Source organism: Rhyacophila brunnea, unplaced genomic scaffold (genome assembly GCF_057557595.1).
Source record: "Rhyacophila brunnea isolate RB1 unplaced genomic scaffold, BYU_Rbru_1.0 scaffold_13, whole genome shotgun sequence".
In the NCBI taxonomy this organism is placed as follows: domain Eukaryota; kingdom Metazoa; phylum Arthropoda; class Insecta; order Trichoptera; family Rhyacophilidae; genus Rhyacophila; species Rhyacophila brunnea.
In genome coordinates this window covers 42,038,554-42,065,772 of record NW_028232785.1, presented here as the reverse complement: position 1 = coordinate 42,065,772, position 27,219 = coordinate 42,038,554, and the positions used below count along the sequence as shown (strand labels likewise).

Genomic DNA, 27,219 nt, shown 5'->3' with positions numbered 1-27,219 from the left:
GTCAGCGCCTTAAGCACTGCACCACGACATCCATCTTATGTGCCTTAATTAGTTGTCCGATTGGTTAACATTTTTATTTTAGGGACAATTGAGTTAACAAACGAGGAAGACGTGGCAAAATTCGCTCCATGTAGAATCTTACTATTTGTCAGAGAATCTGAAGATGGACTTCATAGAATCTGTTGTAAATTAGCAACATCCATTGTGTTTATTGCGTTAATAAACATTATCCAAGTCGATTGCGAGAACATAATTTTACAACCTTTTTTCTTAGCTCGTAGGTATTCTTATTTGTCCGGTGGTTCTTTGTCTTGTACAAATCTTGCAATCGATTTTTAGCTATTTTCCCGACTAGCTAGACATTTAAAACATTTAGAATATATCAGAACTCGATGCGAATTCATTTTCAGTTACTTCTGTTTGGCATAAAAAGTTATTTCGACACCATTATTGGTTGCTAGGGGTCTGGGGTCCTAGCAACTAAATTATTAATATATACGTGCGTTACTATGGAAATCAATATGACATGTCAAGTACAATTTTTTTGATCGTTTAAGCTAGTCAAGTCAAATTTATATGATTCAACAGAAAATTTAAAAACGTTGTATATAAAAATTTATTTTTATCTTGATTAATTTTCTACAACCTATGGCAAAATAAAAAAATGTCTGTCTTATATACAAATATGTGGAAAATGATATACCGTTTATTGAAACCTCTCCCTATCTCGTATCTTGTGGCATCATGCTTTAGTGCTGTTAATCATATTATGACCAAAACAAGAAACCGCCTAAACATTTCCGAAAGAGGAGACCTTCATTGTTTGTTCGTCACAAAAATTGAGTCAGATATCCAGTATTTAGTTTCGCAGCGTCAGCCTCAGAAATCTCATTAATAATTTAATTAATTACAAATGAAATTTCATCAGACTTCGTTCTTCTATGTATGCTAACTAAAATTATAAAGATAGATTTAACTATAGTAAGCTGTTTTTTAAAGATTTATTCTGCCAAACTTCTGAAACAAAATTTTTGATACTTATAGAGTTATTGATAATTATTTATTATTATAGATTTGCTGTAACTCTACTTTATAAAATTTATAAAGTTAAGTTACTTTCCTACTTTATAAATCACCATCACTGTGGCACCGGTGGGCGGTTAAAAAGCTTTACTACTAACAGTGATACAAAAGTGGGTGGAAGGTATAAAAACGTTTACTTTATTGTACATCAAAATATGATGACAGTGAATATTGCCTTCGAACTTGATTGTATTGCAAAATGACGTTCCATCTGAAAATAATTAAATGTAGACTTCAGATAGGTTACTTCCCTACAAAATAGATACCATGTTTAAACTGATCACTTAAAACAGAAAGGGACGATTACTGAGTGAAAAAAAAAATAGTCACCCCTTCTATAGGTCATAAGCAAAAAACGAATAGTTTTGAGACCGGCAACATTAAGGTCTAGATATTTCTACAATTTTACAAAATTAGTTATAAACACCCTTATGAGATATAACAAAGTAGTGAGGTCCCTAGACAAAATGCCGCCACATTTTTTTTATACTTTACTTTATATCATCCTTTCATGATTCCAATATCTAAGAAATGTGTTGAATATATACATTACTAACGATATATTATATATACAACTTAATCTTATTTAAACGCCATCTCCGCTTCAATAGACAATATTGCGAGTCTACGGTGTCAGACACATTTAAAAATACACTTGATAACTTTCATAACTCGCGAGTGACTGTCAAATATATTTGGATAAATTTTAAATTAGGTATACGCGTGTCATTGCTGTTCACCAAGAACGTGACATCCAAAGACAACTGAGGTAAACTAGACATTGCGAACCCGATAAAAAATATTTTTAAAACTTTAATAAGTAGGTAGTACCTAATTATTAATAAGTATATTTTGTATCCAACCAGTGAGTTGATTTTTTTAAAGGAAAGTATAGGTATGTAGCTATTTCTATATATACCTAGTGATTCTCCTCAATTTGCCGCTCTATGAGTAACTGCCGCCCCCAAGCGACGCTCAATCTGCCTACCCCCACGGGACGTCAGTGTAACAAAGCCTCTGCAGCATATTTACCAAACATTCTTTTAATTTATTTAGTCGCAAAGGCAATACTTTTTTAGGTGTTACGAAATTCTATTAACAAAAATGAGATGTACATATTTCCATAGTGAAAAATTTACCGTTTGACAGTACCTAGGTACTTAAGTTATCGATCATTTTTTTTGTGAAACCATCCATTTCCGATGCGAATTTTATAATTTTAAACGTTGTTAGCCAAGGCCTACTATACCTACGATAACATTGAATCATTGATACTAACTGTACTATATTTGGACGTATTTCTGCAAACAAGATCCAATCCACACGTATACCATGTTGAGTAAATTCAATATTTGAGGGGTGATTGATTTAAAAAATATGATTTGTGATTATTGAATTTAAACATCTGATGGGATACTTTAATAAAATCAAATAATCACACAACATTTTAAATCAATCCTAACTCAAATATTGAATATTCTCAACATGTTACACGTGTGCTCTTGTTTGCAGAAATACGTCCAATTATAATACAACACTATAAATTTTATTACGCGAAAAATGTGCAATATTACATATTTTTATTTATGTTATTTATTCAGTAAACAAACAGTTACATTTTTATTACAAATGTGTTTAAAAAAAGAATAGTTATTAAAACCAGCAAAGTTTCCATTTATATAAATTATAATATAGTTAAGCCTAACAAGAAAGAAAGTAAAATAAGAACATACATATAAGGGAAATACGAGTACATAAGACAAATATTGAACGATTATAGACAAAAAAGAGACATTTTATAAAGAATATATAAGTATTTAATATATATATTATAATATGTGTGTGAAGAATTAGTGATCTTTATATATAATATGAGTGATCTAAGATAGAACAGAAAAGGATAAAAATACTAAAGGAAAAAAACATACATTTATAATTCGATTAATGTCCATATTTTAACACCGCCATCTTTAGATTAATAAATCCTGAGCATAACTTTTTGCACAAGCAACGAGTGGTCCACTACCTACCATACTATTTATTGATAACGTACCTGCAAGCAGAGTTTGGTATTCTATAATGACTTAAGAGTATAAATAAATTATTAGTTGTTGTCGTTTAGAATCGACTGTCACATTGACAAACGTCCTAGTGTATTATGATATTATTATACACAGAAGAACTTTAATACTTTGATCGTCACTTCCAGTTATTAATAACACAGAATCACTAAATCAGATGAACTCCAAAGTCTCCAAGATAGGTTAAAATAATCTAAAACTAAGAATACTCCGACAAGTGAACACGACAGACGCGTCAGTGTGAGCACTCTATAGGCAATGACAGGTCATACATAGACAACGGGATGGGCGAAAAGTAGGACCAGTCATGTAATGTATCGGCATCATTCTTCAGTGGGTAATGCCATTATACAAAATTTTGCAGATAGCGTGTTCAAACGAAACAGGTGAATTTTTGAAAGAATCAATGGTGGAGAAATATATATTAATTTAATTTAAATACTTAAATGTCTAACAGATTTTTATTTACAAACTTTACACACTATTATATACAATTATTCACATGTTATATACAGGCTTACATTCTAATTTACACAAAAGTTGAACCTCATTCAGTGACGTCCCTTGATATCGATAATGCCGCCCCTAGGTACTGCGAAAATGCCGCTTCATTTTTTAATACACTATTTTTATCATCCTTTCATGAGTCCAATATCTAAGATATAATTGTCTTCTATGGATACATTACTAACAAAATATCAGACTAATTATTCGCAAATCTACACGTGTCGTTTATGGTCACCAAGGACATCAAAGGGCAAAGGAGGTAAACTTGATATCACGAACCCGACAAAACCAGTGAGCTATTTTTTTAATGGAAAGATATTTTTGTTATTATTAAATTAATGTTGCTATTTTTATAGGTATATTCCAAATGATTTTCCTTGATTTGACGCCCCTCGAGTAACTGCCCCCTATGCCTTAGTGAGAAGCCGGCTTGAGAGTGGGTCGATTGTTTGGGCCCCGCATCAGTTGAAATATGACCTTATGGTGGAGCGAGTTCAAAAGAAATTTTTGAGAATCCTTTATTTGAGGTTATATGGATACTATCCGTGGCTTTATCTAACTGACTTTCTCGTAGGTATGCTTACATACAGTAGTTTAAGTGCTAGAAGATATCAATATTTGGCCACTAATTTTTTCAACTTATACGTGGTGTGAATGAGAACTCTGCCATTCTTGGTAGTATTGACATGTGTCCCTGATAACTATCTTAGAAATCGGGAGCATCAGAGGTTTGTTTTCCCGAGGAGCAGAACTAACCTGCCATTGGTGATGCCAATTGGGAGGGCAATAACTCTGTTCAACCAAATCGCTTCGGATGTTGATATATTCCATCTACGTGAGGATGAGTATAGGTGGACGTTATTTTATAAATTATTAAAATAGGGTCTGCTTAACTCATCCGGTGTACTTCCTTGTACCTATATATTTTTTTTGTATTTACACATTTATACTGTAGAATAACTGTTGATCTATCTCTTTTTTATGTACCTAATATTGTTTTAATAATATTTCGTTGTTTCTAAATGTCATGTTGTGAACGTCTTAAACTTATAATTTGTAATGTCAACAATATGTGAAATAAATGAATTGAATTGAAAAAAAAAATGCCCACTGGACGTCACTGGCTGTAACTGTTTCAGATATTCAAACCATCTCTAGATGCAGAACAATTATTTATTAGGCTTGCGAACTAATTATTTGTCGTCCTTGCTAGTTGCTGTATCTACAACGGTCACAGTTACGACTCGTTAATGGGTACTCGGAATAAGATGTTTAAATTTGTCTATGGTTTTTTTTTTTTAAATTATGAAGACCAATTTAATACAGTAAAAACAAGTAAAATATTATAATACTTAGTCACTAAAAAAATTCAAGAAAGATAAAACATTACCACCTACAGGTTTAATGCTTCATCATAGCTAGAAGTAGTATTAGATTATTACAACAAATCATTAAAATTATAGCAAAGGTAGCCACCTTAGATTAAAGAAAAATATAGATAGAGCTATTGCATCTGTTTGTCCTTCAAAACATGACGAACTTTTTCACGCACTGGCCTCGCCCCTTTCACGCTTCCTCCGCGACCCTTTCCTGGGTTATTCGAAAATATAAGTGACATTGTGCGTGTCGTAGTGTTTCCAGATATCGAATATTTATTCCAATGTTATAATTTTACAAGCGATGTTTTTATAAATTATATTATGGCAACACTGGCGTGTTGAATATGCACTTGGTAAAACATTACTCACAAAAATCGGCTCATGCGGAGGGCTTGGTGGCCACATTGATTTGCGATATTCTTTAAGTAAATTAATGGCAGAGCTAGATTCGTTACATGTTTGTCTCATTTTGATGTTTTTTTAGTTTATTAATTATCAGAACAATTTAAAAAACACACATTGCACTGGTGTGATTTTAAGCCAGTTTTTCATTACAAGTTTTTTAATGACCGATTTGCAGTTATTTTTTAAAACAAAAGCTTTGAATTAGATTTTAACCTGTATGTGTCATTTGATGTCTTTTGAGGTTGGAAATTTGTTGAAATTTTTTTAAACACACATCGCATTGATGTGGTTTTTCACCAGTATGTGTCATTTTATGTTTTTTAAGTGTACCAATTTCTAGAAAACTTTTTAAACACACATCGCATTGATGTGGTTTTTCACCGGTATGTGTCATTCTATGTGTTTTGAGATGACCAAATTGTCTGAATGTTTTTAAACACACATCGCATTGATGTGGTTTCTCACCAGTATGTGTCATTTGATGTCTTTTGAGATGTCTGATTTCCAGAAATTTTTTTGAACACACACCACATTGATGTGGTTTTTCACCAGTGTGTGTCATTTTATGTTTTTTTAGATCAACATTTTCAATAAACTTTTTAAAACATACATCGCATTGATATGGTTTGTCACCGCTATGTGTTATTTTATGTCTTTTGAGATGACCAATTGACTGAAATTTTTTGAAACACACGTTGCATTGATGTGGTTTTTGATTAGTGTGTGTCATTTTATGTCTTTTGAGATGACCAATTTGCAGAAAATTTTTAAAACATACATCGCATTGTTGTGGTTTTTCACCAGTATGTGTCATTCTATGTATTTTGAGGTGATCAATTTGCAGAAATTTTTTAAAACACACTTCGCATTGATGTGGTTTTTCATCTGTATGTGTTTTTTTATGTCTTTTGAGATTACCAATTAGGTGAAATTTTGAAAAGCACACATCGCATTGGTGTGGTTTTTGCACAGTGTGTGTCACTTTATGACTTTTGAGATGAGCAATTTGTAGAAATTTTTTTAAACACACATCGCATTGATGTGTTTTTTCGCTAGTATGTGCCATTTCATGCCGTTTGAGATCATTATTAAGCTGAAATTTTGTTAAGCACACATCGTATTCATGTGGTTTTTCACCAGTATGTGTAATTTTATGTCTTTTGAGATCACTTTTTGCTTTAAACTTCCTTAAACACACATCGCATTGATATGGTTTTTCACCAGTATGTGCCATTTGATGTGTTTTTAAATGACCAATTTGCAGAAAATTTTTAAAGCACACATCGCATTGATGTGGTTTTTCACCAGTGTGTGTCATTTTATGTTTTTTGAGATTACCAATTAACCGAAATTTTGTTAAGCAAACATCGCATTGATGTGGTTTTTCACCAGTGTGTGTCATTTTATGTCTTTTGAGATCACTATTTGCTATAAAATTTTTAAAACACACATCGCATTGGTGAGGTTTTTCACCAGTATGTGTCATTTCATGTCTTTTGAGATTACCACTTCCCTGAAAATTTTTAAAACACAAATCGCATTGGTATGGGTTTTCAACAGTGTGTGTCATTTTATGTCTTTTAAGGTCACTATTTGCTAAGAACTTTTTAAAACACACATCGCATTGATGTATTTTTTCAGCAGTTGTAAATAACTGCTGAGACTTCATGCATGATATGTAGTGACTATTTAGATGATTTACAGATTCAAACACTCCATAACAATCATTGCAAATAAAGTTACGTGGAAAATATGTAACTCTTCTCAACAAAATTCGAACCTCTATTGGCAAGTATAATTTCTGAACTTCCTGTTTGACGATTAGTTCATCCGTAGTTATCTCTAAGTGCCGCATCGTCATATTTTTTATGTTCTCGGTGGCTTGTGCTGTTTTATATTCAGCTGTATCTTTTGTATCCATGTCCGGTGTTTTTCTGTGACGTACAGTGAAATATTGCTGGGTAGAAATCTACAATAAGAATAATGTTGTTATATTAAATTCAACAATATTAAAAAAAAAGGTGTGTGTATTTATGTACGCGCCTTAGAAAAAATAAGTCTTTGGCGTAACAAAACAAAAACAAAACTTGTGATAACCTAGATTATTCGACTAGCTCTTAAGGGGGGACATGCTCGTCGAAGGTCAAAATTGAGTTTTTATTGTATTTTCAAACCATGATCCTGGACACTCCTTAAACGTTGTAGATAATCTATTTATATAATTTTGAAGCCTTATTATCCTTTATAGTTATTTTAAACATTTAATGACTGCATAAAGTATTTTTGTTACATAAAATAGTATTCTTTTAAACCTCTCGCTCTAATGTTTTAGAATATAGTCATATTTCGGTACATAACTGTGCAGTGGTGTTAAGACTTTTTACGTTTATTAATTTTTAAACCCATTTATAAAACCATTAGTATTATTTATTACGAGATAATTTTTGTAAAATATTCACGATAAAAAATTATATTGATAATTTCTGTGATCCCAAATTTGATAAGAATTAGGCATTTTATTATTCAAAGAATCGGCAAGATTAACACATTTGAAGATGATTCTAAAGATACTTATTATAAGCTATGTCTTTGACCATTCAAGTGTCATAAACATCTTATGAATAATGATTGCTTTATAATAATTATTGACCTAAGAATAAGGTAGTGTTTTTTTGAAATACGCCATTTCTTTTGTCATTCCCCAGTGGTTAAGCTACAACATACGGCCGTAGCCATAAATTGACAAACTATAATTGAAGTAGGGAGTAAAATGATATTGACGCGCGTGTTTGAACATGAATAAGTCAGGCTAGTCCTTCACACAAAAACCGGTGGTAAAATCGATTTCTAAAAAATATGTAGCAATAATCTATGCATTACATTTGTAGAAGGTGTGTTAATGCTAGTGTATTATTTATCATGTATTTCATCTATCCAAAGCAATCCATTCCCTATGTGAACACTACAGACGCTTCAGTATGAGCACTCAATAGAACAATGACAGGTCATCCATAAACAACAACGGGACGGGCGGCAAAGGTAGGACCAGTCGTGAATGTTTCGGCTTTCTACTTGACTCGGCAATGATCAGACATAAGATATTAGAATGTAACATTCTATATACTGAATATATGTACACAATTTAAAAAAATCTCATGCATATACACATTTGAAAAAAATCATTCTTGTAGAAAAAATACGACACATGACGTGATTTGAACCTGTATCTACTGGATTCGCGCCAGCATGTTTTACCAATGAAACTACGGGCGCCTTAGATAATAACAACGATTTAAACGACTAGTGTTTACATAAAATGCTTATCGAATTTTGAAAAGAAATGCTTCAAAGTTAACGTTTCTATCTACAATTTAAAGTTCTATTGGGCTTAAAAAAACAACAAATTATATAATACTTGAACGTACCTGGTCTAATGGCCGGTATTTTGAATAAGAGCAGCCAGGTATAGGAGATTCATTTTTAATTAGGCGGATTCCATTGTCATCAAATTCTTCTTTGACGACGACTCCCTCATTCTCATTCTCAGACTTTATATTGATCAGAACGTTCTCACTCGTCTGAAAATAACATCATTATTAAAAGTATGTAACACTCCTCACACATGTCTTTCTTCTGCAATCAGTGGCCTCCAATGTACCAATTCAAATTTTTCAAATTCAAATTCAAATTTATTTACTTTACATTTAATAAACATAACAAATTATACATTTAAAGCGTTCACGACATGACATAAAATAAGTGTCCGAAGCGATTTCATTAAACACGGTTATTGCCCTCCCAATTGGCATTACTAATAGCAGGTTAGTTCTGCACCTTGGGAGAACAAACAACGGATGCCTTCGATTCCTAAGGTAATTATCAGAGACACACAAGCCAACACCACCAAGAATGGCAGAGTTCAAATTTACGCCGCGTATAGGTCTGAAAAAATATGTAGCTAAATAAAGATCCCTTCTAAATTTTAAGCTACAGTATGTAAGCATACCTAAGAGAAAGTCAGTCGGATAGAGCCACGGATAATATCCATACAGCCGAAAGTAAAGGAGTCTCAAAAATTTCTTTTCTACTCTCTCCACCATAAGGCCGTACTTTAACTGATGCGGGGCCCAAACGATAGACCCACTTTCAAGTCTGCTTCTAACTAAGGAGTTATAGAGAATTTTTAGAACCCTAACATTCGAAAAGACCCTGGAAGTACGCAAGACAAACCCAACATCTTTAACGCCTTTTTACAGATGGTATATATATATGACCACTAAACGTCAGTTTACTGTCGAACTTAATGCCAAGATCTCCAATGTAGTATGTAACAGAATGGGAGAGAACAGATCAGTTCTACATAGTATCAAAACCAGGAAACTACAATAGCTCGTCCACATTATGAGAGGACAAGAGTACAACATTCCCCAACTTGCCATTCAAGGAAAGATCAATGGTAAGCGTGGCAGAGGACGGCGCCGTATTTCGTGGGTTAAGAGCCTTCGTGATTGGTACTAGTGCAGCTCCACTGATCTGTTCCGGGTAGAAGACGACAAATCTAAGATCGCCTTGATGGTGGCCAACCTCCGCTAGGGGATGGCACAATAAGAAGAACAGAATCATCATTATTATCAGCCAGAGCCAATAAACCATGTCCTCCATATCCTGAAGCGGGACCCCTAAGCTATCGGTGAGATTCAGGACAGTATAATGTTATACAGTGGTGCTCTCCAAATGATATGCATCGCTTTTTACCACGTTTTTCTTAGCTCGTATTCTTGTTTGTCCGGTGATTGTTTATCCAGTACAAATCGTGCAATCGATTTTTAACTAACTTAGCCAGACATTTGAAACTTTTAAAATATATCAGAACACGATGCCAATGCATTTTTTTAATACTTTAGCTATCTTTAAGCAGAATTGAATTCATGTTCAGTTAATTCTGTTGTAATTCTGTTTTGTATGAAAAGTTATTTCGGAAGAAATTTGAAAAAAGTAAAATACTACGAGTATTATTGCTTGCTAAGGGGATAGTCCAAGCAACTAAATTATTAATATATACGTGGGTTACTGTGGAAATCAATATGAAATGTTAAAATGACATTTCATTATTCTTTCATTTTTATTCAGTACCTATTTCTATCAAGTACAAAAAACAGTATTTATTAATACATAGAATTGTCAAGTTTATATGATTCAACAGAAAATTTAAAAACGTAGTATATATAAGTTATTTTTACCTTGTAATTATTTTAATATAAGAGGAAAATTGTGGTGTGTTTTAATCTCACTTAACATGTCGACCCGCCACGCCGGGCCCCTTCTAAGCCGCTTTGAACGTACCTGATCTAATGGCCTGTATTTTGAATAAGAGCAGCCAGGTAGAGGGGACTCATTTTGAATTTGGCGGTTTGCATTGTCAACAAATTCTTCTTTGATGATGACTCCATCATCCTCAGTCTTTATATTGATCAAAACGTTCTCACTCTCCTGAAAATAACATCATAATTAATCATATATAACAGTTCTCATACAGCTCATTCCTCTGCAATCAGTGGCCGTCAATATATGACAGCATTCGGCAAGTGATTGTATACACACCGAACGACATTACGACCCAATGCCATTTTATCAGTTTAGCTGCACAACATGGTTACATGTAAATTGTAAGTACGTAAAACATTTCACAGTAGCACAGTTCGCCGTGAGCTTTATTATTAGAAAGAGATCACCGTATAGCATGGCCCCCACAAGAGGGGGGGTGACAGGGCTCTAGTCTAGGGGCCCGGCGAGGTGAGTCAACCAGATAAGTGAGATAAACACACATAAAAAATTTGCTTTATTAGTAAAAATAAAAGTCGCATGTGGCGCTATTTTCTTTCAATAATATTATTATTTAGAATAATGTGGTTGTACGATTTAATCTTTAATTGTGTATCAATACTCAATATCTCCATAATTCAAATGGATGTATATACACTAAAGCCCTAAATATACACATTTATTTTACCGCGTACACCATTTGGAAAACGCTACTGTAGAGCGTTAAACTGCCTTTACCCTTAACGATAGGTAGGGGGGCCGCCAAAGATCCTAGCCTTAGGGGCCCGCTTCTCGATGTGGGGCTTATGCCGTATAGGTCGTAGACTATGCGGTCTATAATTTTATTAGATTCAATATGAACATTAATTCAATTTTAATAGCCGATTTTCAAAATTTGTTTGCTGGTGGCGTTCTGCAAAGTGTAAACTGACAAGAACTGTATTTTATTTAGACATGAATTTTATGACAGTAGGTACTATTCGACCTAAAGAGATTGGACGGTCTTTTATAGACGGCCATATCCCTATTTTCGATACAACATTTACGGTGAAGTGTGATACGGTGAACTGCATACGTACAAGTTTCTGGACACGGCATAACATTGCGTACTTTTGATGCCACCGTAATCAGTCTTGTCGCGTGATGTCAAACATGCGACTTACCATGGTTCTGTTGAAGCTACTCATAATTTTGTGATTATTTTTCACACTATTAGCACACATTGATTGATTATTGCACTTGAAGCATATATTATGTACCTAACAGTATCACCATTATGGTCAGAGCATTGCCTACTAAAGTAGAAAACCGATACATTCACAATGACTGGTCCTAATTTTTCCGCCCCTTCCGTTGTTGTTTATGTATGAACTGTCATTGTTCTATAGAGTGATCATAATGACGCCTCTGTCATGTTCACACAGGTAATGGTTTGATTTGAATAGATAAGTTACATGATAAATAATACACTAGCATTAACACACCTTCTACAGATGTCATGCATAGATCAATGTTACATATTTTTTGTAAATCGATATTACCACCGGTTTTTGTGTGAAGGACTAGTCTGACTTTGACAGCTGATGAATAAAAGGAATGCATATCATTTATAAATAATACTGATATTTAATATTTGATTTGAGAATTTTTTATAATTCAATTTGAAACGAGAAAGGGCGAATCAATATGTCAAGCAATCAAGGATCTGATTTTGACAGCTGAAAAGTGGACCAATCGTTGCTTGTGCAAAAAGTTATGCTCAGGTTTTATTAATATAAAGATGGCGGTGACTTGAACCTAACAGTAGGTAGCATCATTATTATCAGTCAGAGCCAATCCACCTCTGGAGAAGACCTCCCATAGTTCTTTCTTCTAGAATAGTTGTGCTTCAGTTTAGAAATTGACTTCGCATTTGTCAACAAAATTATGAATACCTCTTTGAAGTGGGTAATATAGCTGTCGTCCTCGACATTTTCCTGTTTTACTAACACGTCAAATCGACCTTCCCTCTTGACGTGATTTGGGTCAATCCACTGACATGTGCCTTCGCTGATTATCTCCGCCGTGTCTTCAGGCAACATTTCATCGATTGTTTCGGTTTTTACTTCCATTTTATGTGACATTTTACATAAAAATCTGTCAATACCTTCACAACACTGCCGCGTGTCACTGGCTATGCCATAGACTAAAATACAAATGCTGTCTACCATAGACATTAAATTGGACAACGTGAAGTGAAAGATTTCGGCAAATAATAGTTAAGTAGGTAGTTACGCGTTGTCTTACTTTAAAAATAAATGTGTTTTTTGTTTCTAATGCCAGCGCTCCATTGGCGAGCCAAAAGTCCGTGGACAATAAATCGTGCGATTTATCGATGCTCTGCTACTGATCAACGAACGAATAAAAAAGTCGAGCTGTCAAAAGTTGCGATTATCGTAATGTATTCCGATAATCCTATAATTTTGTGTTATTTATATGTAGACTTGCATAAAATAATATGGCAGTGAAAACCACACAACTTTTACGTATTCTTTTATGAATTTAATAAATACAAATATAAAAGCTCCTAAATATACCCTAAATTATGCATAATTAAAAATGTATAGCTCGCGGCACATAATAACTACTTGTCAGTGTGACAGGTTGCATGTATGTATACGGAGATTGTGCGAAGAAGCCAGGTAACCCAAAAATAATGGGTGGTGGTTTGCCTTCTGGGTGACGTTTACATTATATCATTCTCGAGTGGTGAGAAATATGAGATAAACAAGCACAAAGATTAAGTATGTTATAACAATCTCACAGAAAAATAATTGAAGCGCCTATTTTAAAATTCCCCATAAACGGTTTTTGAACAATTTTGAGTTAGATTCTAATAGATTTAATTTTGGTACAAATCCATTTCAGTCGTTTTAGCGACCCGGGTTTCGCCTTTCGGTATTTTCAGGCACCTAGCCCGAAAGGTGAACCCCGAGTCGCAAAAAAAGACTCAAATGGAATAGTACTAAACTTAAATCCATTAGAATTTAAATTCAAATTGACCTTACACGTACCTACCTACAGTCGATAGTATTAATTTTGTATACGTACATATTTAGATAGATAATTATTATTTTTATAACCTATATGATAGCAAAAGATTCAATAATTATTGAGCTTTAAGAAAAGCCAAAACCGTCAAATATTAGGGTGAATTTCAAAACCTGCTAAAATGGTCGGGTGTGTTTTGCAAATACCCCTGAAATGTATAAATAAGCCAATCGCGCTGACGCGAATCCAGTTGTTACGGGCTCGAGTCCCGTCGGACGTATTTTATTAAAAAAAGAACTCTTTTTTGGTAGGTATAATTAATATGTCCGAGGTGTTTTTAAATTATGTACCTATATTCAATAAAGTTTATGTTGTAAACATTATGATTTGTTAAGAGCATACTTCAGTGAAACGGCAAATAATTTTCAACTATAGGTGCGACGTAATTTCTCACTCGCTGCCAATCGGAGAGCGAAAGTCGAGCTGTGAAGGCGTCGGCGGATTTAATTCTGAAATCGTGTAAAGATAACTAAAAAACGTTACCCATTTACTTGTAAAATAAAACATGTCAATGTATATATTATTATTAATACTAATAGATAAACATAACATTAAATGGACGCATGTTGAATTTTTATGACAAATTATGTTTTGTTCTGCACGCATCGTTTGCACAATCTTCGCGTCGCGTAGTCACCATCGTTTTAGACCGTGCCCCAGCTGAAGTATAGCCTTCAGTTTATTGATACCTAATTTTGGTTAGGTTCTTTGACTATTTTTTGAATACTTGCGTTAATGCATTTTTTACTTGTAGGTACCTACCATCCACATTTATTTTGTCTCCAATAAATATAAACACGAGACGCCTTTTTGGCGATATCTTCATGCATTGCTATAGAATGTGAGTTTCAGAACCCCCTAAAATAATGTATAGATAAGTTGCAAAGTCCCCTAAAATGAATATCATTTGATTTTTAATTATTTATTTTCTTAGTGAAATATGCTAAAAGTGAGTAAAAGATTACCTACTCTTTAGAATGTATGAATCAAAAATAATAATTACAAGATAAAAATAACTTTTTATATACATATGTTTTTAAATTTTCTGGTGAACCGTATAAACTTGACTTGACTAGCTTAAACGATCAAACAAATTTATATTTGATAGAAATAATACTGAAATGTCATTTTGACATGTCATATTGATTTCCATAACCCCAGACCCCTAGCAACCAATAATGGTATCGAAATAACTTTTCATACAAAACAGAATTAACTGAAAATTAATTCAATTCTACTTAACACTCCCGTTGCCACGATGGTCTCGCAGTTTAGAAATGACCTTAAATCATAGATACCCCACTTATTATTATGTATATAAACGTCTACTTTTAGCTATTTGTAGATAAAATATTTAGGCATAAAAAGAAAAATATATAGGTGGTTGAATTGAATGTTTTATATGTAAAATTAATCACTTTTCGAAAGTCTAATCAATATTTTGATAAGACAGTGATAGGGCTATCTAGAAAGATATACGTTAGAGAAACGCGCATAATAGTAATGTAAACATGAGACACTATTTTAAAATGTCATTTGTTAGTCAGAGATAGAAATGTATGTCTTTGTTCAACATAATTCTGTGAATAATGCAATCAGTTATAGCCTCCCATAATATATCGAACCTTGAAGTATACATTGTTCAAATACATCTGACGATAAACGCCAAAGCAACCCTTAACGCAATGTTATTAGTGTTCATTTTACCGTGTTAACTTCGCTACATGTGGCGTTTATTCATAAACAATTAACGAAAAGGATCCAATGCTATTGACCATTGTCTAGTCAAGTCATAAAACCTTTTTTCCCGGATTTAGAATACAGACCCTTGCTACAAGGTTTGTAAAGATTACATCAGTTTGTGGGACATAGGCAATTGAAAAAAATTCTCGAGCGGGCTAAATAAAAACAGCACAGCATGTGGCGTGGCGTATTCACATGTTCTACATGTTTATACTATTATCATATTAGGCAATGCAATATGTTAAATATTGGCAAGGGTAATATTATTTCATTCTGTTTTAGAATTTTAGGAAAATAATACAATGCGATAAATTTCATAATATTGATGTACCTACCCATTCAAATGTTGTATTCAAACCCAAATATTAAACCCGTTTAAATAAATACCCTGCATTGAAATCAGACAGCTACAGAAAATGTAGGTATGTTCTAATGACTAGCATCAATAATAATATATTTGTATCTATAGTTAACTGTAGCTTTGTAAATTGCGGTGCGGTGCGGTTAATACGATATTCTAAAATATCCTTTTCTTGACGATATTACTAATACCTACCTATATTAGTTTTTTTAATTATAAAAGATTATAAATGAGACATTATTTTGTTGGTCCATGGTTGAACCGTAATAAATTGTATTGTCGTCGTAAATCACTAATAATAGCTTTCATCCGAAAATAATAATGAGTCAGCAAATGCAATTTAAGTGCAACTAGGTAGTACACGTGGAGTTTCTTTTGTTTATGAAGTAGACACACAGTTGCAAAAAATATTTTATAGTGTTTGCAGCATTTTTATTTTTTAATTTTACAAGTACCAATAATAAAATTATAAAGTAGGTACCTACTTACATACCTAATATGTAAATAAATAATCATAGTGAACCTGTTGTGTTTACATGATATTGTGTTATAATATTATATATTATTATTAACTATAATATGTCCATAATATCGGTGGATTGTATGTAGGTACAAGAAATTCATATTAAGATTACTGAATCATTCTAATTTCATAAGTACTTACCAAATAATATTATTATATAAATAAATATTATCATACTCAATCTGATGTAGGTATATACATAATAATATACTATTATATTATTTCTCAGTGGTGAAGTGTGGAGGTAGACTGTTAAGATCCGACATAAATAGTGCATTGTGAGTCATACGTACCTATTTGTTTTTATTGAACTAATACTACAATAATTTACATAATATGGTGTTATATAGTTTTTAAAAATCAGATAAACCCAGGCCGAAATAAAACCATAATAGTTTCGGTACGCTTTGGGCAATCCTACAATTTTGTGCACACTTTTTCATTCATACTTCTCTTTTCGTTAAATATAAAATACATATTATTATTACACGTCATGTTGTTGGTATTTTTTAACTCTTCAAGTGAAGCGCCTAGTTTCAGAAGCCCTTAAAAGGTTTTCATAAAATTTTGAGTTTGATATATATTTAGATATATGTTTTTGTCCACTATATATTGGACAAAATGTAAGCAATAAAACTTAATGTGTTCATTAAAATATATCGAAGCCAATATTATTTCATAATATGCTAGGTATCTATTATTTTATGTGGCGAACGTAATAACGAACGCCTGCATACGTGTTATTCTACCTTACAACACCCTCGTCCGCTTCGGATGAATTAGCCATCCCCACTCTCCGTGAAATGACAGCGTGTGTTCGTTGTTCCATTTAAAACAGATCGAGACACACCGTGGTTTGGTTATGACGTACATTTATCGATGTTCGATTATTATACACGATTATAAGATAATTGCATGTGATATACACAGAATAACATGTTAAACGATGACTAAATAGTATTTAAAAACATACTTTACCTTTTGAAGCAATCAATTAGCTTTTAAAATGCCTTAAAATGCCAAATTTCTAGCGGGACACTGAGTGGACGGCATGGGAACGGGCGTAATTTTTTTACCATGGTAAGGGAAAGGTTAAAGATGGCTAAAAGTATTTAAAAAAAAATGCATTGGTATCGTGTTCTGATAATTATTCTAAAAGTTTCAAATGTCTAGGCATGACATAAGAGTCAGGAAGTTAGTTAAAAATCGATTGCAAGATTTATACCGGACAAAGAACCACTGGACAAACAAGAATACGAGCTAAGAAAAACCTTGTAATAAACACATATTATTAATGTTTACGAAGTTTAATAGATAATAATATGTTGTCACACATTATAGACATCCAATAGCGCATTGCAATCTTCAAATACACTAATCTTGAATGAGCGTAGGCGCATAAACCAAATGCAGCTGCCAGAACGAAAGACAAACGTATTCTTAACACGTTAAGTTTATCCAACATTCCATACCTATTATTCTAAAACCCGGATCGGTTGCCTGTTTCTTCACACCCATTAGGTATTTCAGTTCCTTCATCATTAGTCATCTTATGGGCCGGTAATTATTAAGAATCAAAATGTGAAGTCGTCGATTGTTTAACATTATAAGAATATTATAATTCTTTAAAAATTGACTAATAACTGTGAAGCCGGCAATGTGATATAAAAAAATTCTATGAAACAAAAATTTCTGATGATCAAAATGAGGAGGGATGTGAGAAGTGGCTAGCCAACAAAAGCGTGCAAACTCGGCGGTCAGTAACAATGTTCCATGTAAGGTACATTTACCAAAATGTCTCCGCACACATGTTTTTATCCTCCGCACAGTCCTCAAACAAAAATATTGTAAAAGTTTCCTTCGCCAGAATTTAGTTTTGCAATCACAATGCACAATAATTATTCTTCGACTCATTACTCGGAAGGCGAAGGTCAAGTGCGATTAACGCGAGGACGCAAGTGAAATTTTACGTCAAGCGAGATCAGTTTATCCGTACCATTCTATCGCTTGCCAAAGTATACGAAAATTAGATACGTATAACAAATAGGCATAAAGATTTAATATAAAATAAAGAAAAAACTTCTGCTAGTTAAGTAATTAGGTACTATATTTTATTAACGAATATTTCTTTATTTCTTATTTTTTATTTAATTATGAAAAAATATAGGTTTTAATGAAAAATTGTATTTATGTTTGTGGAGGGGGGATGTAAGTTTACCGCACCGGGTGACACCAACCCTAGTTACGTCACTGCTCAGATGCGTTGAGGATCTTCCAGCAACGTCCCGTGGGGGTAGGTAGATTGAGCGTCGCTTGGGGGCGGCAGTTACTCGAAGGGCGCCACATCGAGGAGAATCATTTGGTATATATGGAAATAGCTACCAAAACTTACTTAATAACGAAAATATCTTTCCTTTAAAAAATTGAGTTCACTTGTTAGAAACAAAACGTATTAACATATAAGGTTTAACATGACTGTATTTTTCGTCGGGTTCGCGATGTCTAGTTTACTTCCGTTGCCTTTCGACGTCCCTGGTGACTAAAAATTACACGAGCACGGATGCTAAAAAATATTGTATAGAAAATTGGGGCGGGACAATGGCCCTGCCCAGGGGCGGCCTTTTTTCTTGGGACGTCACAGTGATCTGCACACACAATAGAAAAACTACAAGGAACGTTTCTCAGGAATAATTATCTGCTGTTTGAAGATTTGCAAAATCGAGAGTAAACTTAGACTGCCTACTGTGATATTATGTAGGTAATGTAAATGTCTGTGCATAAAAAGAAATTCAATAGCCTTCAAATTGAGATACACGATGTCAAAATTATTAAAACCGTTATTAATTATTAATAATAGGGTGGCCGCGCGGCTTAATCGTTGGACTATAACGCCGTGGGTCCCAGGTTCAAATCCTGGGTCTGGCAAGTACACATAATGTTTTGCAATTTGTGTTGAGTCAGGGTATGGACGTAATAGGTTGAGCAAATGGCTGACATCCATTTCTCTTAAAAAACAAAATCTGTTAATACAAACATCTACTCTGTGGAGGCCCATAATAATATAAGTTCGGACATGGTTAAAAAAAAAACAGAATTGACGGAACAAATGTATTGTTATTTTTATTTAATAAAAATAACAATACAATGCAGTTCCACCATGAATTGACAGTTAACAAAATAAAAGAAATGGAACAAATGTACTATCTGTATTTAAACAAACATTTTTACTTAGAAGGAGGACAAATTACCTTGATATGTAAGAATTCAACGGTTTAAGTTAACATAAGGATTAAAAACTAAATAGAAGCCAGAGTCTGTCTTCTATAAGGTGGCGTGCCGTCCCCCCCCCCCAGCCCACTTCAGCATCCACCTCGTTACCTCTCATTGAAAACTTGCAACAGTTGAACGCGATGGCACAATGCTTTCCATGTGACGTGACTTTATCGAATACAGACTGTAGGTAGTATTCCAAACAAAAACTGACGTAAGGAAAATTATAAATAAAAAAGACGAGACAATCTTGCAACTATATGGCGTTGATATTACTCCGCAAGCATCCTCTGGGCGTCCGAAGATAGCTGAAAGACGTTCTTTTCTCGCGAAGTAACTAGGCCAAAAGAATGAAAGCCCTCACGTTCAAACTTGAATTCCGCCACAAAACCTCCAACTTCTCTCAACATCCATCGCCTGATTCCTATATCCCGGAATATATATGTGTAGGCATCAGTGGCGAAGGATGGAGGTGGGCTGTTAAGATTCGACATAAATAGTGCACACTAAACTTTTACAGTCACAATTATTTGTTTTCGATGAACTTAGAATACAATTATTTGCAGATAGTGCTGCTTAGTTTTTTTTAAATTGAATTAAACCTTGCCTAACCAACCCGTAATATTTTATGACGTTTAGGTTATATACAAAAATTATGCACACTTTTTCAGTCTATTTCGTTGGATTATGAATACATATTACATACTGTGGCGTTGGTTAGTTTTTTTTTTAATTCATATAAAGCCGTAATCGATACAAATTATTCTTAAATCTATACCATTCACTACTGGTAGGCATACTTGAATATAACAAGGGTCCACTATATATTTATTATTTTCTTCTTAAAAATATGAAATAACACTTTGCCATTACCTTGTATTTTAATTATTACTCTTCTATCGTTTATAACCGCTCCTCTAGACGTATTTCTGATTTTTTATTGACAATTTAAACAAGGCATCATTTTTTTTTTTTTTATTTTATACATTTTTTAACACTACAACATGTCATGAGGCTTGATTATAGAAGTGTGGTAATAAATGGAAGTGAAACAATCACAAATACCCAGGATTTAACAAAACCACATACATAATATTGCTACTTCGCCTGAAAACGAACCCAGCGTTCCCGGATTATAAAAAAAAAACTCTTTAGATAAAATAACAGCAATGAACTACGAAGACTGCAGAGTTGTTTCTTTCGAAACGGAATGGTCTGTTTGTGGATTTTTTAAAAATTGGATTCAAAACTTAATCAATGAACATAGGAAACAGTTTATTTCATATAGCATTTTTAAGTGTAACTGTTTCAAATAATCAAACCAACTATAGATGCGAAATAATTATTTGGAGTCCATACTAGTTACTGTATCTGCAACAGTCACTGTTACGAATCGTCAATGGGAACACGGCATAAGATGTTTAAATTAGTTTGTAGGCAAACATTTTTTTTAAATTATGAAAACCAATTAATGTAGTAAAAACAAATTACATACTATAATACTTAGTCACTAATAAAATTTCAATAAAATTTAAAAATTGCCACATACAGGTTTAAGGCTTTATCATAACTTATTATAAAATAATTAAAATATAAAAGAAATTTTTATATACAACCTTTTTAAATTTTCTGTTGAATTATTATGCTCAATATGCTCAAACTTGTACTTGATATGAAGAAAATAAAAAGCAAACAAACAAAATATAGAATACTGAAATGTTATTTTGATTTCCATAGTAACGCACGTATATAATAATAATTTAGTTGCTAGGACCCACTTAGCAACCAATAATAGTCTTTTACTTTTTACGGATTTTTCTGAAATAACTTTCCATACGAAACAGAATAAACTGAAAATGAATTCAATTCTACTTAACGTTGGCTAAAAGTATTAAAAGAATGCATTGGCATCGTGTTCTAATATATTCTAAAAGTTTCAAATGTCTAACTAGTCGGGAAGTCAGTTAAAAATCGATTACAAGATTTGTACTGGACAAACAACCACCGGATAAACAAGAATACGAGGTAATAAAACGTTTTAATATCGAGTAGTAGTATTAGATTATTATAAAATATTATTCAAGTTACAGCAAGTGTGGCCAAGTTGTTTCTAGTTGCGATATATATTCGATGTTAGGAATTAATGGCAAACTAGATTCCTTGTATGTATGTCCCAATTTATGTATTGAGTTACTAATTTTCAGAAAAATTAAAAAAAAAAACATCACATTGGTGTCATTTTTAGCCAGATTGACATTTCATGTTTTTAAATGATCAATTTGCTGATACTTTTTTAAAACGCAACACCGCTTTGATGTGGATCACCAGTGTGAGTGATTTTATGTTTTTTAAGATGATCATTTCGTGTGAATTTTTTAAAACAAACATCGCATTGATGTGGTTTTTCACCAGTGTGTGTCATTCTATGTATTTTGAGATTACTAATTGCAATAAACTTTTTAAAACACACATCGCATTGATGTGGTTTTTCACCAGTGTGTGTCATTTTATGTTTTTTGAGATCACTATTTGCAATAAACTTTTTAAAACACACATCGCATTGATGTGGTTTTTCACCAGTGTGTGTCATTTTATGATTTTTGAGATTACCAATTGACCGAAATTTTGTTAAACAAACATCGCATTGATGTGGTTTTTCACCAGTGTGTGTCATTTTATGTCTTTTGAGATCACTATTTGCTACAAAATTTTTAAAACACACATCGCATCGATGTAGTTTTCTTCTTCTTATCTCGTGACAAGCACGCTGCGAGACTTTATATGATTGAACATTGGATTCATATAGTTTTTCAGTAGTATGGGTGTTGAATGACTGCTGAGACTTCATGCATGAAATGTAGTGACTATTTAGGTGATTTTCAGATTCAAACACCCCATAACAATCATTGCAAATAAAGTTGCGTGAAAAGTATGAAACTCTTCTCAACATAATTCGAACCACCTTTGGCAAGTATAATTTTTGAACTTCCTGTTTGACGTTTGGTCCATCCATAGTTATTTCCGAGTGCCATATCGTCATATTTTTGATTACATTGGTTGCTTGTGCTGTTTTATTGTCAACTGTATCTTTTTTAACGATATCCAGTGTATTACTGTGACGTACTGTGCTGTAACATTGCTGGGTAGAAATCTACAATAAGAAAAGAGTTGGTATATTTGTCGGTGCATTACAGTGATCTGTTTAGGTATCATCATAGTTTATTTAAGTGCCTTGGTTACATATTAGGAGCTAATACATTGTAGTGTTGTTAATTGTAATATTATATTAATTCATAAATCGATTGTCGTCTGGCAGCGAGCAAGAGGTCATCTACATCGGGTCGGGTAGACGATTGTTTCAAAATCTCTAATATAATTTAAAACGTTTTAAATCCGCGTTTCTTGCAATATGCAACAATATACCTATCATAAGCATTGTTGAATCGAACGAGTCACTGCGGTCAATTGCGAAATGCTTACTTTGAAGGATAAATTAGTTAATAAAAATATTCACTTCCATTGTTTTATAAAGCGACCTTCGCAACTGCTGAAGGTGTCAATTTCATAACTCGCTCGTCCTGTGTGAACCCTAATGCAGGTCATATAGTAAAAAATGACATGACGCTTTTAGGACGTTTGCACTGGACAAGAAGAAACTAGCAGCATTTTATTTTGTTCCAAATCAGTATAACCAACGGATCGAGGAGACCAAGCAACACAAGTATTAACATCGTTGCCTTAGTCGAATCTCTGATCCATCGTTTAGTAACTTTTTCACGACGCATCTTCATAATATCAATTATTGTCAATAGTAATTTAACTTATCTAGCTATTGCTGTAACCTGTCTATAATCATTGTATCATTTTATTGTTGGGGGCTAAATAAATTGGGTTTTTACTTTTATCACACGCATCCTTTGACTAACATCATTGAGTTAACCTACCTACCCCACCCAAAATCATCCCTTACGATATATTCAATTCAATAATAATAAAATAAATCCAATATCATTGTGTTTCCTAATATAGCACGCAAGGTGTTTTGAGAGTTAATTGTCAGAAATAGTGCGTGATTTTTGGCTAGATAGAAGATAAAATCAACCAAAGCGTTAACTATCAAACTTTCAATCATCATGAACAGATTTTTATGCTACCAATTTATCCAAAATTAGTTGTAATTCGCACAACTTATAATTCCATTTTATCGAATAATTAGATTCATCGATGAGGGTAATAAAATTATTGGCTTAGCGGGATGATTAATAGGAAAGGAAAATTGTCGCAAATGAAATGAGACCAACAGTTCCAACAGACTCCATTGTATCCACAAAATTCACCGTTAGATACGGTTTACATAATGAGACCAGACGTCACGTTTTCAGGCGACGTGTCCCTGTATCCCCGAACATAGCTTCGGGACGCCAAAATGTCCCGTTTTCGAAAAGAGAGAAACTCGCAGTAGAAATTTGAAAAAAAACACGCAAAATCAAATTTTTGACGGTAAAATCCAGTACTCAACACCAGATATGCCTACATAAGAAGATTTGTTCTTCGGAAAATTATAACACCTGATAAATTTTCATGTAAGTACCTATTCATTCCTGTATGTATGTAGTTTTCATTAATAAATAAAATAATAATATGTACTATAAAACAATATGACGAGGGAAAAATATGGGGGAAAATGAGAACATTACTATCTTGCCAATTGTATTGTATGAAAGTGTGAGGCCCCTAAAACGGATAAGTAGATATCTACCTTTTTTAGGTGTCCCGGTTTGGGGGAAAAAATAAATGGCCAAGTTAGGTTTACTGTAAACGGGGACGGGACACGCCGCCTGAAAACGGGACTGTCCCGGTGAAAACGGGATGTCTGGTCACATTAAGTTTACACCATGGTGGCATCAACGGAAAATATTTTTTAAAAATTATACCGGAGGTCGCGTTAAGGTTAATGGAGATAGTTACCGAATTATGATCAATGATGTTTTTTTTTAATATGGACGACATTCATACGGACGAGATGTGGTTCAAACAAAGTGGCACTAAGTGCCATACGGCGACCGCAATGATCGATTTGTTGAAATCAAAATTTGTCCAGAAGTTGATTTCGAGAAATGTACATGTCAATTGATTTCCAAATTTTCCTGTGAAGCTTTGTAAATTCACTGGTTATTCTAAATAATTCAGCAACAATTGAAGCCATGGAAACCCTATTTGTTCGTGCTATCCATGATATATGGCCAGCAGTGCACGAAAAAAAGTGGCCCAAACTGGACGCTCTGAATTTGCTTTGTTGATAACAGCTATCTAATCATTTATAAATATTGTGTATCGATCTTTTGAATAAAATGAAATGCTTAATTCAACGTTTATTTTTTTTGTACAGTTTAAAGTTGGGCTTTAAAAAAACAACATGTATAATAATTGAACGTACCTGATCTGGTGGTCTGTATTCTGAATAAGAGCAGCCAGGTAGAGGGGACTCATTTTTAATGTGGCAGATTGCATAGTCAACAAATTCTTGTTTGATAACGACTCCCTCATTATCATTCTCATTCTCAGACTTTATATTGATCAAAACGTTCTCACACTCCTGAAAATAACATCGTAATTATTATCATATATAACAGTCCTCACACAGCTCTTTCATCTGCAATCAATGGCAGTCAATGGTCATTTTTTACGATTGGATCAATTTATTTGTGATATGCGATTATCTCACTTATCCGGTCGACCCCCCAAGCTAGAGCCTTGTCAGCCGCCCTTTGTGATTGCTATAGTAATTTCCAAAGTTCAGTTCAATTTTAGTCTGGAAAATCATCTCGATTTTTTATCTTAGTATTAGAGTCTATGACCGAATGTCTTCCACTGAGTAACCAGCGATCAACGTGTCTTGAAGGATCGAAAAGTATCAAAGGTGGTCCGACGAGTTGGATGAACAATAGTGGCAATACTGTTGTGGTCTTCAACGAGGCTCTTATTGGGTAATAATTAGATTCATTTGCGAAAATTCGCGTTCGCATTCACTTGAAGAAATGGTACCTAATAGAATTCAATGCATATACCAAACGCGATAGTTTTTCAGGATAAGTCTTTGCATATGAGATGATTCAGTAAAATTAACTTGTACTATGCAAGCGCGAACATTGTTTCGCCTAATTGCTTTTGAAACATTAAAAATCCGTGAAAAAACGTGCCGGAACGCCGTTCCACCGCGTTACATGACAAAAAGCACTGCCAAACAGTATCACCATTATGATCAGTCAGAGCACCACCATCTTTAGATTAATAAAGCCTGAACATAACTTTTTGCACAAGCACGAGTGGTTCACTTTTCAGCTGTCAAATTCAGATCCCAGATTGCTTGACATATTAATTCGCCCTTTCTCGTTTCAAATTGAATTATAAGATATTCTCAAATCAAATATATTAACTATCAGTGTTATTTATAAATAATATACATTCCTGTTATTCATCAGCTGTCAAAGTCAGACTAGTCCTTCACACAAAAACCGGTTGTAATATCGATTTCCTAAAAATATGTAGCATTGATCAATGCATTATATTTGTAGAAGGTGTGTTCATGCTAGTGTATTATTTATCATGTAACTCATCCATCCAAATCAAATCATTCTCTGTGTAAACACGACAGATGCGTCAGTATGAGCACTCTATAGAACAGTGACAGGCAATGACAGGTCATCCGTAGACAACAACGGGAGGGGCGAGAAAAGTAGGACCAGTCGTTGTGAATGTATCGGGTTTCTACTTGAGCCGGCAATAGTCAGAGCCAATCCAAATCCGATCAAAGCTCTCTATTCTAGAATAGTCGTACTTTTAGGTACCTGCTTATGTTTAGAAATTGACCACATTTGTCAACAAAATCATGAACACCCTCGCATAAACAAATTAGGAATCTACTTACCTCTTTTAAGTGGATAATATTGCTGTCGTCCTCGACATTTTCCTGTTTGACTGACACGTCAAATCGACCTTTGCCCTTGAAGTGATTTAAGTCTATCCATTGACATTTGCCATCGCTGATTACCTTCGCCGTTTCTTCAGGCAACATTTCATCGATTGTTTCAGTTTTTACTTCCATTTTATGCGACATTTTACATCAAAATCTGACAATACATTCACAACACCGTCTCGGGTCACTGGCCATGCCATATAATTATAAACTATTGCAGTCTACCATAGACATTATGAAGTGCTGCCATTTTTATAATCTTCCTTTGAAATAAATAGATTATTTTTTCTTACAAAATAAAACAACTATTCATTAGAATAATTAATTGAGAGGCTCTTTTTATTCAGAGGTAATTTAGTAGATAAGGTATTTGAATTTTTTATTTAATTTTTAAAGATTGTTTATTAAATTTATTTATTTTTATGTTTTATAAAAATTTGCATAATTTGTGACTAAGTGGTGGGTCGTATCAAAGCATA

The 27,219-nt window shown here is 33.5% G+C and overlaps 1 protein-coding gene and 1 long non-coding RNA gene across 2 annotated transcripts; both read right to left on the bottom strand.

Annotated features, from left to right (window-relative positions):
* Positions 1 to 5,296: 5,296 nt before the first annotated feature.
* Positions 5,297 to 12,963, bottom strand: LOC147077563 (uncharacterized). Its single transcript, XR_015069484.1, has 4 exons — positions 12,712 to 12,963; positions 10,799 to 10,945; positions 8,881 to 9,033; positions 5,297 to 7,424 (listed from the first exon to the last, which is right to left on the bottom strand). It is a non-coding gene; the product is annotated as an uncharacterized LOC147077563 (long non-coding RNA).
* Positions 12,964 to 14,257: 1,294 nt separating this feature from the next.
* Positions 14,258 to 26,928, bottom strand: LOC147077562 (uncharacterized). The gene is made up of 4 exons (XM_085941120.1): positions 26,693 to 26,928; positions 25,202 to 25,360; positions 22,258 to 22,915; positions 14,258 to 14,316 (listed from the first exon to the last, which is right to left on the bottom strand). Exons 1-4 carry the CDS (start codon positions 26,879 to 26,881, stop codon positions 14,258 to 14,260), a joined length of 1,065 nt encoding a protein of 354 aa, XP_085797246.1. The 5' UTR covers positions 26,882 to 26,928.
* Between the last annotated feature and the right edge of the window lie 291 nt (positions 26,929 to 27,219).